The following is a 15522-nucleotide window of genomic DNA, read 5'->3' on the forward strand; positions in this document are numbered from 1 at the left end:
AGGACAATTCCATCTTGCACCTCTTTATTTTCTTTGCATTATGTACTGTTTGGGGCCTAGTTTTTCAAACTGCCATCCTGTCTGCCACTGCAGTGTCACTCCTAGATGGGCCACGTGTTTGTGCTGCCCACTCATGTCACTTAGCATAGTCATCCAGCTACCTCGGTGCAACCTTCTGGCCTAAAAACAATATTGTGAGGTGTTCAGAATAGACTGGAAATGACTATTATTGAGGTTAATAATAGCATAGGAATAGAAAAACCCACAAATTCTGTGATTTTAGCTGTTTTTATGCTTTGTTCCAAAACACAAAACCCAGAACCCAAAACACAGAAGGGTGGTTTTGGCAAAACCAATCCAGATCCAAAATATGAAGAAAGATCCAGATCCAAAACACGAAAAGTGGCCGATGCACACCCCTAATTGTAACCCACAAATGCTGGTACAGCTTTATTTCTTGTACTGCAATTCAGATTTCAGTTTGGCCACAGCCCTCCCAAAACTAAATCTCTCTGCACATTGTATACTGTATCTGCCCCATCTGCAGTGCAGCATGGTTTTACCAAGGTTCAAATATATATGCTCTTATTATTACCATCCCAACTTAGAATCCGGCCCATAGGTCCAATTCTAATACATATATTACCCTTCCAATCTCTTCTGATCACCATTGGCACTGTTTGACACTATCTAGCAGAAGAGATCCGATAAAGATGCCAGCATGCACTGGCACAGTTGTGCTCTGCATGCTAAAACTGTGGCAGGGCATGTTGGGATGTGTAGTTACACTGCAGCTGGATGGCCCGAGTTTGACACCACTGCACTAGATACAGCTTTGGTGGGGGTCCCTGAGAAGGGAATACCGCTACAGTACTATCATTGAAGAAGGGATTTAGTTAATATGAATTTTTAAATTCATAAACCATTTTAAGAAAAAAAAAGCAGTAATCGTCTACTGCTGAACTTGTACTGCACACACACACAACATAACCATAATCTTAATGACAATTCCATTACCTAAATCAATGTCAGTCAGACAATAAAAGCCATTATTATCATCACTAATCACTTGTAGAGAAGTTGTGCATTAATGATGTGTGAAAAGCTAAATTGTATTTTTTGTTTGGAGGATACATTTTTCTACTTAAGCAAATTGCATAGGAAATGAACTAAAGTGTGTATGCAAAAGGTGGGTGTGTACACAATTAACAGCTTTCCGCATTGCAAACACTAGTGTTTTTTTATTATTATTTTTTGTATAAATGTTGCAGAGTTCATGTTGTTTTGCTATTAGAATTGCTAAAGATTGCCAGAAAACATACTGTGGTTACCACTGTGCCTAATTACCAAGGATGGTGCTAGGACTGTAAAGCTGTATCCCCAATACAAGCTGATTACACGGCACAATTTCGCTCTTTTTTTTTCTTGGAAGAGGTAATTCTAACAATCTATTTTTATTCAGTGACATAAAATGTGATTGCTAATTGATGGAAAATGGCCTATTCTCAGTCAGTATTCTGCAATGCATGTACTTGACAATGCGTGTACTTGACTCGCATTCATTTCATGCACGTCATTTCTTTTTGTTGCGTGTAATAAAAAATAATTTTCTAAAAATGAATCCAGTGTCTATGTTTTATGATATTTTTGTGAAATTAGAGAAACTAGATTTGAATGGCTAGGATTAAATGGCCATAAAGTAGTTTATTTGGCAGTACATTTTGGTATAATATGAACTGTGGGCACTACTTTTTGACCTAATGTGAATTGTGCGGACTACTATTTGTTAAAACATGGACTGTTAGCACTACATTTTAGTTTGATATATATATATATATATATATATATATATATACATACATACATACATACATACACACACACACACACACACTATGAGCATTGGCTCATTGGAGGCATTTAGGCCCTGATTCGGAGCCGGACGCTCTGACAGAGCGCTCTCTCTGAATCAGGGCCGTCCTTCTTAATTTTTAGAGCGGCCTCCTGGCCGCTCGCATAGCTGTGGGTAACCACCCACAGCTATAGCGAGCGGCCAGGAAGATGGTCAAGACCATCGCGACCATCGGGCTTGCGACGAGACCCTTGTGGTAGGGTCTTGTTGCCGCAAGCCCTGGAGTGCTTTCGGCTCTATCACTTGTGATGTCAGTGGGGCCGGCCCCAGACGGTAGGCGTTCCCATGGGAACGCCTCCATCTGGACAGCCATGCCCCCGGCACGCCCATCAAAGGGGGCGTGCTGCCACTCAACATCGACAGCATGCCCCCTTTGGTGCGAGACCCGGAGCGACGGATTGCCCGTTGCTATCCGGGTCTCGCGCATGCGCACGATGGAGCCGGCTCCATCGTGCGCATGCGCACTGGGCCACCATCGAACCGCTTGCGAGCGCTCAGCGCTCGTGAGCGGGTCTGAATAAGGCCTTTAGTTCTGTGTGGCATAATATGAACTGGAGGCATTTTGTTCGGTGTGGCATTATGGCCTATTATGAACTGTGGGAACTACAATGATGCTTGAAGTTGAGATCGATGGTGATGTTAATCAAAAGTAAAATTAGAAAATTAGAGCTGAAACTAGAAAACTTTATTGCCTAATTAGTCATTCAAAGCATACCTCCCAAGTTCTTGTAAATGGTAATCAGGACTCTGGGGTGTGCGTAAGACATGTGTGCCCAAAAAGGGGGTGTGGCCTTGTGGCAGAGGGGGTGTCCTTGCAGGAAATGCCATCACCGCAAGCCATGCCCACCATTTCTGTCATGCTAGGGGACTGCCCAGTGCTCCGGAAGCCGCTGGGCATGCCCCTAGTCCCTCTATGACGGAGTAGTTGCCGAGCACATGCACAGAGTAACGATTTACTGCTGCTCTGCTAAGCAGAGCAGCATGCGAGAGGGGGCCTCACAATCTCCCCCACCACAGGACACTGTGGCCTGCAGATTGGATGGTGGCACAGTGTCCAAAAGTGGGAGTATCCCAAAAAATTTGGAATGGATGAGAGGTATGTTCAAGGTGACAATCATTTTGGCATGAGTTTGTAACGGAGTCACTGAGGTGCTGAGAGTGGGGTATGGAATGTAAAAAGTACCGAAGTCTGGGCCTCTCTTGGGGCCTGGGAGTGCAGGGGAGATGTAATTATGACCCAACAGTACATGGACTATACCCCGTCTTGGTATGTGCCATCGTAACCATGTCCCCTATAGTGCCCACACACAGTTGGAGGCCCTGCTGGGACTACCCATGAACAAATGTTTAGTTCCGCTAATGACACAGATATATAAAGGCAGTTGTGATAACTCAAAGTTGCAACGGAACAGTCAATTTTTAAGAGGTGCGAATCTCTGGCAACACAGTTCCACTTTTGCTTTTCCAATCCATGTACGGCTCACTTCACAATATTGTATATTTATAAATTCAAATTACATGGCATTTATATTTTAAAGATATACGGTAGCTGGGAAAATGACTGTCATTGTATGATCTGATGGCCTAGGGAACTCAGATGCTGGCGCTAGATTTGCTGCATATGGGATCACAGATGAAGGGAGATACATGCCTCAGAAATGGCACAACATGCCTGTATTATTACAGCCACTCACTGTAAAAGGTATATATGTACAAAGAAATTAAATGTGGCTTCCACATTTCAGCTTAAATGGACCTGATAATAGAGATCACCGGTTTCCATGGGAGTAGTGTTCATACTTTCTACTCTCCCCGAATGTCAGGGAGATTCCCTGAAATAATAGCAATCTCCCTGATTGCACCTTACCCCATTATGTAGCTGCTATATCAGTATTGGCTAACCTTGACACTCCAGCTGTTATGGAACTACATAACCCAGCATGCACTGCTACAGTTTTGCTATTAGGGCATGCTAAAACTGTGACAGGGCATGCTGGGATATATAGTTCCACAACAGCTGGAGTGTCAAGGTTAGCCAACACTGTGTTATATGCTTGAAAAAAATAATAATGTGTATTTTATATATATATATATATATATATATATATATATATATATATATATATATGCATGCCAGTGGCAGATGATTCATACCTTGTGTGGCTGTGATAAGAACCATGCGTATTTATGCTGCTATTGCTTGATCTGAAACTCTTTGCAGCTACTATGTGAATCATTTTTTTTAAACATTATTATGGTGGTATGCTGGTCTCGTTTTGGCTCAGTTGAGATGAATTATGTACCTGTATTTGATTACACCACCCAGATAGAACACTTATGCATTAGAAGAGTGTGTACAGTTTATCTCTTATGTACATACCCACATATTATACAAAGACTTGCCATATCATGCCTTTAACTCTGGACATGTGAATTACACAGGCTCTGTGGCTGTTTAAATTCAGATGAATTGGAAACTTAAAGTCAGCCAGCCACATACTCTGTGTACTTCATGTGTCCCAAATTAAAGGGATGATATTGCAAGCCTGATTATACATACATACATACATACATGAAAATGCTACATATATATTCCATTTACTAGAACACAGGTTCTCAAACTCGGTCCTCAGGACCCCAAACGGTGCATGTTTTCCATGTATCCACACTAAATCAAGTGAAATAAGTAGCTCCACCTGTGGACCTTTTAAAATGTGTCAGTGAGTAATGATTACACCTGTGCACCTGCTGGGTGACCTGCAAAACATGACCTGTGTGGGGTCCTGAGGACAGAGTTTGAGAACCACTGTACTAGAAGCACATGTTTGCGCAACATTCAACTACATTGTCAATAAAATATGTTTCACCTGCCACATCTGATGAATCAATACACTGTTTAAATGCATTTATCAGATTAACCAGACATACATGTTAAGGCCCCCATACATCAGTAATTGTGCAATTTGCAACCGATTGTGTATAAAAATCTTTCCCTTTTTCAATCGATTGTGGCATCTCTGCAATCGATTGAAAAAGGGAAAGATTTTTATACACAATCGATTGCAAACTGCACGATTGCTGCAATCAATCTCTGATGTATGGGGGCCTTAAGTTGCATCTAATAAATAAATATATTTAGTTCACAAGCATAGTAAAATAAAAAAGCAATAATGCATGCAAATTATTTGCAGTGATGCTAAATTTCCTGTGTATGTGTGAGGATTTCCGCAGTTGATCTTGTAACCCTTTTATTTAAAATCATGTACCTGACCCTACCCAGCTTGGGCAAATGTAGACAAATAAAAAGTCTAATAGGAGCATGTTTATATTTTATGGGACTAGCTAGATATGTGTTGTGCATTTCCATTATCCTATTGTGTTTATACAATAAGCACCACTAGAGTATTTGAGGGAGCCAAACCTGAACCTCAGGCCTGTCTTTTACATACATGTAAAGCTGGGCATACACATCCAGATAAATGTCTGCCAGAACGACAGACATTTTATCTGGCAGCCTGCCAGCCGCAGATGTCCGCGGCATACATTGAGATTTCTCACAGTGTATTTGCCCGACATCTGCATTCCGCCCCCATGGGAGGAGACATTTCCCTGTTCCTTCCATGGGAAGGAACACAGGAAATGTTGGTCTGTCGGCCACGCATTCTCTGTCCGATGTGGCCGACAGGTTACCCCCCTAAATATTGCATCGGACGGGCATGCTGGACAATCCGGCATGCCCGACCAAGCAATATTTAGCCCTCGGTCACCCGCACACACGCTAAAATTATCGGGGCAATCCACGGATATCGGGCGGATCGCCCCAATAATTGTAGCGTGTATGGCCAGCTTTAGACTGCATCACCACCAACACTCATTTGCTTAATGGGTACTCAGTTTTTTTTTTTTTTCTTTAATGTTTTAAATAGATTAGATCATAGGTTCCCAATCATGGTCCTCAAGGCTTCCCAACAGTTCAGGTTTTAGAGATATTCATGGTTGAGCACAGGTGACTTAATTAGTACCTCAGTCAATTTGATTTAACCACCTGTGCTTAACCATGGATATCTCTAAAACCTGAACTGTTGGGGAGCCTTGAGGATTGCGTTTGGGAACCTCTGGATTAGATACATTAGATGAGGGTTTCCCAAACTCAGTCCTCAAAGCACCCTAACAGTGCAGGTTTTAAGGCTATCCATACTTAGATGATGTAATCAAACCCAATCAGGTCCTAATTAAGTCACCTGTGTTTGAGCATTGATATCCTTAAAACCTGGACTGTTAGGGTGCCTTGATGACTGCATTTGCAAACCACTGGATAGATAGACAGCAATAATATCCACATAGAAAATAAATTAGCCTGTGAGCACACCTCATTGAAATATAATAGCATGAATTTGCTCAGGTTGTTCCCACCTTTCCATTTGCCAAGGTGAATAACCAGCCTTTCCCTGAATAAATGCCATTCTTCTGTACAATACCTCTGTTTCCTGGGTGTGACCTAAGGTGATTTCCAGTGTGATTGAATTTGAATGTTTCTTTAATTGATATGCAACTTAAAGCCTAAAGAATAGGGGCCGCCTTTCCTTTTAGACTGCATGGTGCTGAATTTCAGCTTAGTTGTGAAGCTGGTTCGGTGATCATAGAAGATGTGCTCTAACAGGTAAGATGCTACTTTATTGCTTTAAATGTTCTTGAAAATATTGGGTATCCCAAAATCATAAAGAAAACATATATTCTAATTGTTAGGAGTTATAGTTAAAGATTTTAAAATATTTGGTAAAAGATGGGAATATCTTAAATGGCAAAGAGAACCTCTTTAAAAATGTGAGCATTCATAATGAATGAAATTTTGCAGTGACTTATTATTTCTAGACATCAGTAGAAGAGCGCCACATAGTGGTCAATTATAATGAAGCATGCAGAATACACTATAGGGCTTCTCCAGGAATATATTTTTAAAATTGTTCTTTTTTTTTTACTCAGCAGGTGTAAAAACATAATTCCTTTTATAATAGTGCATCATTTGTCTTCACGCCTAAAGCACAACTTCAAACATTTAAATACTGTACATAAAACACTTAGACTAAGGGCAATTTGCCCCATGTTGCCATTTATTTGATGGATTTATTAAAGGCAAAGGTTTTCCCAGCGTGACTGATCTATATTTGCATCAGACTGTCAATCAATGTAGGTTTTTTTTTAATTTATTTTAATAGTTTCTTTTTTACTTGATTGGCTGTTTGATTCAATGAAACATTTTCTAGACTTGAGGAAAACTCCTGCCTAAGGCCACGTATATCACTGGCATTTGAAATCTTAATTGAGTTTTACATAGGTTTTGGTGTTACATACATTAAAAACCTACTGTTCCTAGTGTGATCATAGCCTGTTGTGTTTTTGCTTCTGTTGCAGTAGTGTTTTTCTGGATACTACTTATTCTGTTGTGCTTTTGTAGCATTTTTTTACTTATTAGAAAGCATACAATCATCCCTAAAATGCTAGTAAAAATGCATTTATGTGACTGTGTTTAATACGCATTTTTTTTCTAGCGTTATTAAAAACAAAGTTGTGGCCTAAAGCATAACCTGCTCTCCTTAGCTTAGCATAATTTCCCTGTGCAGTTATTATATCAATGTGTTACAAGCCTCTACTATGATTTCAGTAAAGTAATGTTTTAAAGCTTATTCTGGTGAGCAGTTTAAGAGGATTAGCTCACAGAGCGTCACTAACTGCAAATGCATACATTGTTTCAGTGTGCTCATCTGGACAAACCACTTGGCTGGCTCTTTAGTTTTCCTTTTACCAGTCTGTTATCCACAGTTTCTCATTCTGTAAATATTTTCTCCTCCTCTTCTACATACTTTTTTTTTTTTTTTGTTAATTAAATTTTTTTCTACCATCTATGGTGCCTCTGCTTTTTCCATATCACTTTTCAAATAGGCAATTGCATGAGGGTTTAAATTCCCGCTGAAAGATATATAGGTATACAGTAATTAAAGATATTTTCACCATGCACACTGCACTCCTCTTTATATGGTATAATGAAATGGGCAATAATAGATCTAATAGTCAATTTTTACAACACATAAGTGTATAGATTGCAGTATGTGTTTTACAGATTTAACTTAATATGTATTTACTTTTTAAGGCTTAATTAGTAGCCATTTCAATAAATCGTCATGAGAATTGTTTTACTCACTAAGGGGCTCATTTATCATTGTATATTTGAGGTATAATCGCCGAAAACACCCGTTTGTGGGTTAACCTCAAGTATTAAGTTTCCCCCGGATGTATTAAGGAGGGTCCGCAGCAGATATCTCCGATACCTGCTGTGATCCCTCCATTACCGCTGGCTGCCGCATCCCCCATAAGTTTCTATGGGAATGCGATGCTGCCAAATTTACCAACATCCAGAATGCGATGCATTCCGGACATTGGACCCCACAGCTAATGCCATCTGAAGATGGTGTTAGCCGCTGTAGCCTACGGGCTACCTCTGCATAATTAGCCGGCAGAGGGATCCTCCGGGAAACCCTCCCTGGCAATAACACTCGGGCATGTGCAGTCAGCAGGACTGTGCATGCGCGGCAGCCCCCATAGCTCTTCAAGCACATTTCGGAGCCCCCGTCACTGCATGTACCGGATGATACATACAGGCGCTATGATTGCACATTGCAATGCCAGTAATGTCATGCCCAGATTGCATTGCAATAGTGATCATTAATAAATGGAGTCCTAAGTAACATTAACCACTAGTGCAGGTTGTTGTGACCTGAACCCAGCACCTACAGTATGAAACATTCAGCAGTCACCATGCCCGAAACAACCAGCCTGCTCTGCAAAGAATTATTGAACAGGCTGTTTGCTCTAAATAGGACTTACACACAAGTGATCTGTATATGCCATAGGGGCCCCTTGTATTGAAATGTATTTCAGGTAAAATCCCTGAAAATAACTATTTTCAGGGATTTTATAAAATTTCCACCGGATGTATTAAGGAGGGACCACAGCAGGTATCTCTGTAGAAGATGTTAGCCGCTGTAGCCTATGGGCTACAACGCGCACTATTAGCTGGTGGAGGGATCCGCCGGAAGCCTCCCCAGCTATGGCGGATGTGCATGTGCAGTCCACGAGACTGTGCATGCGCACCACTCCCTGTAGTGGCTGGCCACTCTCTGGACACCTTTCGGAGCCCGTGTCCCTGCATGTCCCGGATGATACATCCGACTGAAGAGATCGCTTTTTGCAATATGATCAGGGGCGTTACTGGTATGCCCTGATTGCAAAAGCGATCAATGATAAATGGGCCCCTTAGTGTCTTATGTTTTAGCCGGCGAGATGCAGGCATCCTGTAATTCAGGTGAGTTAGCCCATAGTTTTAAACTGGCAATAATTTAAAAGGCAAAACCAGGCTGGTTTTGCCTTTTAAATTATTGCCTCTTTAAAAATATGAGCTAACTTGCTGGAGTTGCGTCCATGCCTAAATCTTCCAGGCTAATACATAAGGCCCTCAGTATCTTAAACCAATCATTGATTACTGGGCTACTTGCAAAGACATGAGATGCCTAGGTGGAGGGGGTTGGTCATGCCAGAATATGAAAAGGTCTGGAATGCAGCTTTGTGTTTGGGTGTAAACAAACAGTCTGGCCAAATGAAAATGTTATTTTAATTTACAAAAATCAATAAATATTTGTTATCGGTGGTAGTTGAAGTAAACACAAGAAAGATTGGGGGTTATGGTGCATACACACGATCAGATTTTTTCTTCAGATATGGACGATAACGATTTAAAAATCGTTCAGTCGTTCATATCTGAAGGAAAATCGTTCATATCTGACATGCCTGAACGATGGACGATCAACTATGCGCGTTCCCGTTTGTCAGATAACGATATCTGACATCTGATGGGTTTGCAGTCAGACTTGGACGATTCCATTCATTTTAATGCAGTCAAAAATCGTTCAATCGTTCAAATCGTTCAAATCGTTCAAAACTTTGGTCAAATCGTCCAAATCGTTCAAATCGTTTAATCGTTCATCTGACAAATCTGACAAGTCTGACAAATCTGACCGTGTGTACGCTCCATTAGTGTCGCACTTACTTGTGTGGCCTTTGACATTTTAAAATTCCAAATTGATATGTTTACATGCTTCTCACATTTACATGCTTTTGACATTTGTATATGAAATGAATTATGTTCTTTTTGTATTTTCACTAGACTTTCCTACTTGACTGTTCAGCTTCTTATTGCCATTCAACTGGGAATCAGTGAGTATTTACAGTGTACTATGGTGAATGTTTGTTATTCTACATATCTCATTAAAGAGAAGAACCTCTGGTGATCTTATGGAGGAAAGGTTAAATTGAAGGTACCCATAACAAAATCTAATAAGCTAGACAAATATACATATTATGTGGCCACAAGCAAACCCTGCCCATACACATGCAGCTTTCTAACAGGACAACTAAAAAAAGTTGCCTTTCAAAATATCTTCTAAAACATTCACTATTTGTTTATAGTACTGTGTGTAAGAAAATATCACAGCATCTTTAGTACTGTAAGTGTGGAAAACTTTCACATTCTGAATTCTAAATGGATGCAGTTATCTCATCTGTTTTCTCAATTTCAAAAACTGCCTATAACTGCTTATGGGTCACAATGGCCCATATGTAATATCCTACAAGTTGCAGGGACTGGTGCAATTCCTGTGATTTAGACTGTAGATTTAAAGAGACAATCATTTAAAAGTGAAGACTAGGTAAATTGATGCCACTGTATATCTACAGGCTAAGTTTTTGCAACTCGCAGGCTGTAGGCTCTCACAAGCAGGGCCCTCGTCCCTCACGTGCTTCTCCTTATAGTATCTTTTACTACTAACTCCCCAATTGGCACCTAACACCTGGTTGCTGAGGTCCTGCTGCTTGTGTTATGCAGCTATGTGTATAAACCATGTCTTTGTCCTGCATTGTTTTGTATTACTATTAACTGTTTTTCTTGTGTGCTCATTTATGTACTGTGTAAGGCGCTGCGGAACCTTTGTGGCGCCATATAAATAAAGGATGATTATTATATTAATATTACAGACCAATGAGGAAAACACAACTTATTTTCTTTTTCAAGTAATGCACATTACAACCTAATTAGCAGATTCTGTATGTAAACATATATGAGAGAATTTGTTTTCTACATATTCATTCCATGTATATCAGCTTGACCTTCAGATAATATTAATTCACTCATTTTATTGACCCTTAAAGCATAGTATCCAGCAGTGGGGACAAGTTAGTTATCTCCACCTCTGACCCAGAAGGTTCCCAGCAATAACCCCTTCATTTGTACCTACTGCTGCTAGATACACCTATTTATTTGGAAAAGCCACTACCTTGCCCAGCTATCCATAGTTACATGCAGCATGAAAGTGGAAAAACCATGATTGATATATAGTTGAAATGATTCCGCAGTATAAACCCGTATCTTAACTATAACTGTCCTTTTAAGATGGATCGTTCAGTTATAATAATAAATAATGTAAACATCTGCCTTATCTGTTCATTAACATTTACTTGTATAACACTAGCATATTCCGTTGCACTTTACAATTGGGATTTAACCATACTTTAATGCCCCACACCTATCAGTAAGCGGGTACATATTCCAAATAAATTTATATTTTCCAGTTTTCAATATTGGAGCTTTTCAAAGATTCAGGTGTTTAATAAAACCATCTTTTTTTTTTTTTTTTTTTTTTACTTCAAACCAGCAATTCAGCATGGAAATCTGAAAACTGATATGACCCTGCTGCCTTTAGAAACCCATCTAGAGAGACCAGTGAGGGACATTAACCACACCGCGATTCGCAAACAAAAAAGCCACGGAGAAAGTATTCCGTTTATTGGGCTCACAAAAAGTAAGTCACACTTTTCCAGTCTGTCACCTACATATTATTGTCACACTTCCAAAATGTTATAGCTTTTGTATAAACTTCATGGTATAGTATACACGTTATAGTATATACTCAAGTGGTCACTCCCTTTTTCCATCACTATGAAATCACTGACTTCACCAGCTCTCTTCCCTCTCTATCACCTCTTGTCCTTTAGACTTTCATTCCCGTCTCCTCTTCCCCCTCCCAAGTGCACCCTTAGCACACATACTCCAGCCTTGTTTTCTTCCTCACTTGATGCAATTCTCTCCCCCAGCTCCATACTAACTTGCACTGACCTGGTTTTATCCCTTTACAACTACAACTTTACCTCTGCCTTGAACTCTGCTGCCCCAGCTGTCACTGACAGCCACCGTCGGTCCACACACCATCCCTGGCACTTCATACCCACTAGCATCTCATCACACCCATCATTTAAAAACTCCCTCTTGAATCTGACTCCTCTCATTCTCCCTCTCCCTTTCCTTTCCTTTCCTTTTCTGTTAAGATTCTTGTCCTATAGCTGCCTCACCTCTTTCCGATCCTCCCAATTCCACCTTTACCTAGTCTTTCTGTCCATTACTAGGGTCACTATTGATCTTCTTATTGCTAAACTCTTAGTCAGTTCTCTTTACTCATCCTCCAGAACCTATATGAAGCCTTTGATACTGTAGACCACCTAATCCTCCTTCAGACATTCCAGTCCTTTGGTCTTCATAACTCTTTCCAGTCCTGGTAGTCCTCCTACTTCTCTAACCACTCCTTCTCAGTCTCTGAGGCATATTTATCACAATTCACATTTTTAATGTGGATGTGATAAATATTTCACACAAATTTATGGAATAGCTCTTGCCAGGAGATGGGCTTCAAAAAGACAAATTTTTTGGTCCAACTTGCATGAGGCTCTGTGGTTTTCAGACAAAAAAGGGGCAGCTAACTAGTCAAATATAGCTTCTTCTTTTTTTTCTGTCCATCCCTTCCCTGATTTCTTGGTAATATTTTATGTATTCTGTTAATATGTCCTTTGTTTTCAGCAAGTACTCTGGACAAACACTGCTGTAAGAATGGAGGCACCTGTATGCTTGGCAGTTTCTGTGCCTGCCCTAAGCATTTCACTGGGCGATACTGCGAGTTTGACGTGCGGAACAGGTATGTCTTATGCAAGCCAATTATAGACAATGCACTATTTTTATCTTTGAAAACCAAACTGATCTTTGCTCTATTTCTTCCATGCAGGCATTGTGGTTCTGTAGCTCACAGCCACTGGCTGCCCAGAAAGTGTGCTTTATGCAGATGTTTTTATGGCGTTATGTACTGTTTCCCATCTGGGGACTGTGGTAAGTCTAAACATAGAAATTTGCAAATATAAGCTACATAAAATGATTGGCTCTCCAGGTTGCAATACATTCCATGTAACAACACCACCGTTTACAGTGCAGGCATTTATATACACATAAAAATAACAAAGTGTACAAATAAGTACACGTTTCTTGGGAAGCTGTAGCAATAAGCTGTTGGAATTAAATTGTGCCTACGGCAATCTTCTCTGCTTAGCAGAAAATGATTGCCTTCTGTTTTTGTCATTTCAGAAAATCCAACTGATCCAAAGTGTGTTTAGAAGGAACATGTTAGTCTTTACAAGAATTACAAACATGTAGGACACACAGCTTACATTTACAAGAAGGGTGGGAGGGATAGCAAAAAAAAGCAATATAAAGATTAGCGTTATTGACTAAGTAGTAATTAAATTCATTTGCAAGTGATCCTATGTTATACAGATATTTCAATTATTTGAAATACTAGCTGCCCCTCCCATTCTCCTATACACATAAACTGCTTTTAAATTGATTGCATGATACCGTGTAGATATAGGAAAAAATAAGAAGCTAAATAAACTTTGACCGTACAGTGAAATTGGAATGCATCTGACAGACTTGTCCTGCACCTGAATATTGCAAGCAATATAATGTCACTCAGAAATGACTTGTCTCGGATTCCATTTGTCACCTAGCAGATCGGGTTAAGATGGACAGATAAACTAGATTATGTGAGAAAATAGGAGCATATGGAGGCAATCGTTGCTGTCATGCATTTTATGCCCTTTTCATAGCAGGAAAATGACAAGGCACTAGTTATCTTATCATATGTCCTTTATGACTACAAAGGGAGCATCAGAAATCAGCTGCAAACATTTAACATGTTTTACCTCACATAAAGGCCCCAAAGCTTCTATAAAGGTTTAGGAATAAAATAAGAATTACATCCTGTTCTGCTTTATTTTCAAAGCAGGAAGTATTTGTTATTTTAATTTGCAATTGCACAGGGTTTCTTTGTGTGTGTACTCACAGACAATGACGCCTATCATTATCCCAGATCTAGGTTCTGTATCATATGCAAATAGACTTTGCATTCTCTGTGTGATGTCTCCACACCTTCCATTCACCTTTTCCCTATAGCATCCCACTGACCTAACTGTCATTATTGTTCCTTTTATTTAATTTTTTTTACCATATAGATGCAAAAGAATATAAAGAAGATGTTGAAATGGTACATTCTGGAGCACCTACAAAGACACCTTTACATTTTGTGATGCCTGCAGTTATTGCAATTAGTATGATACTAATACCTTAAAATGAATTTCTGTATTAATAATCTTATTCAATTTTAACTTATTGCTGAAAGTAGCACTTTAATATTGCACATACCATTGTTTTATTTTTATTTTTTTCCATAGAATATGTTGTGTTTAAAGCCTAAAAATCCCATTGGGGTTAAGTTAAAGTTGGGAGAAAAAAAAACACACAGCAACTTTGCAACAGGACAAACCATGTTGCAATGAAAGGGGTGCAAATGCATTTTCTTTAGTTTTTTGTTTTATTCATGAATGAGGGCAAATACTAAAGATGTGGCAGAGCCGTGTTTTGGTTTTGGCAAAACCACCCTCAAATATTGTGGTTTTGGCAAAACCACCATAGTGTTTTTTTTTTTTTTTCTGGTTATGCTTTTGGATTTCATTAAAATTGATAACAGCTAAAATATGTAATTTGGACCTGTCTACATGCAATTCAAAACCTGAGATTTGTTTTTTAAATCAAAGTTCTGAACTAACGGCATACCCGTTCTGGGACTCTGTTCTACTCAGAAACTCAAAGAAGTTCTGAGCCGGGACTCTATTTAGCTCGGAAACCCCAAAGTTCAGCTAGAACAGGCTTCCCAATAATAAAGCTATGCGCACATTTGAAATGTACACCACTGCTGTGCATCACAGATTTTCAAAGGTGCAAACTTGCTTTTTCTTTTTTGCTTTGCTCCCAACTATGAATTGGCACCATTGAGGATATTATGTTACATATACACACACATAATTTATGTGTATTTTGCATAGAATGTGTTTTGGGAATGTTTTTTCTAATCTCAGTGAGAGTATGTGTAAATATCATTCTGTTTTCTTAATGTAGCTTATAATAAAGTGTTTTTTTATTATGTACTGTATGTGTACTTTTGTATAGTTTCACACTAACATTTGGTAGTATTTCCATGGCAATCGAATGTAAGGGCTAACAACAAATTTTCATGACTGTAATAATAATGTGATAAAGGTTATGATCATCCCCATTCTCCTTATACAGTAAATTACTTTAATGGAAATTCCTGACAGTGCAATGCAGTACTTGTGATCTTTAAAAT

General features: G+C 39.4%; 1 protein-coding gene across 3 annotated transcripts; it reads left to right on the forward strand.

Moving 5' to 3' along the window:
• Window positions 1–6214: 6214 nt before the first annotated feature.
• LOC148526682 (teratocarcinoma-derived growth factor-like) lies at window positions 6215–15288 on the forward strand. 3 transcript variants are annotated; one of them, XM_088470265.1, is made up of 7 exons: window positions 6398–6415; window positions 6503–6572; window positions 10131–10180; window positions 11674–11820; window positions 12870–12984; window positions 13072–13172; window positions 14351–15288. In XM_088470265.1, exons 2-7 carry the CDS (start codon window positions 6559–6561, stop codon window positions 14464–14466), a joined length of 543 nt encoding a protein of 180 aa, XP_088326391.1. In that variant the 5' UTR covers window positions 6398–6415; window positions 6503–6558; the 3' UTR covers window positions 14467–15288. The 3 variants fall into 3 exon arrangements, with proteins under 3 accessions (XP_088326390.1, XP_088326389.1, XP_088326391.1); XM_088470264.1 differs by having other exon boundaries at window positions 6215–6572; XM_088470263.1 differs by lacking the exon at window positions 6503–6572 and having other exon boundaries at window positions 6215–6415.
• The last annotated feature ends 234 nt before the right edge of the window (window positions 15289–15522 follow it).

This window comes from Taudactylus pleione, unplaced genomic scaffold (genome assembly GCF_031769625.1).
Source record: "Taudactylus pleione unplaced genomic scaffold, aTauple2 ptg000095l, whole genome shotgun sequence".
NCBI lineage: Eukaryota > Metazoa > Chordata > Amphibia > Anura > Myobatrachidae > Taudactylus > Taudactylus pleione.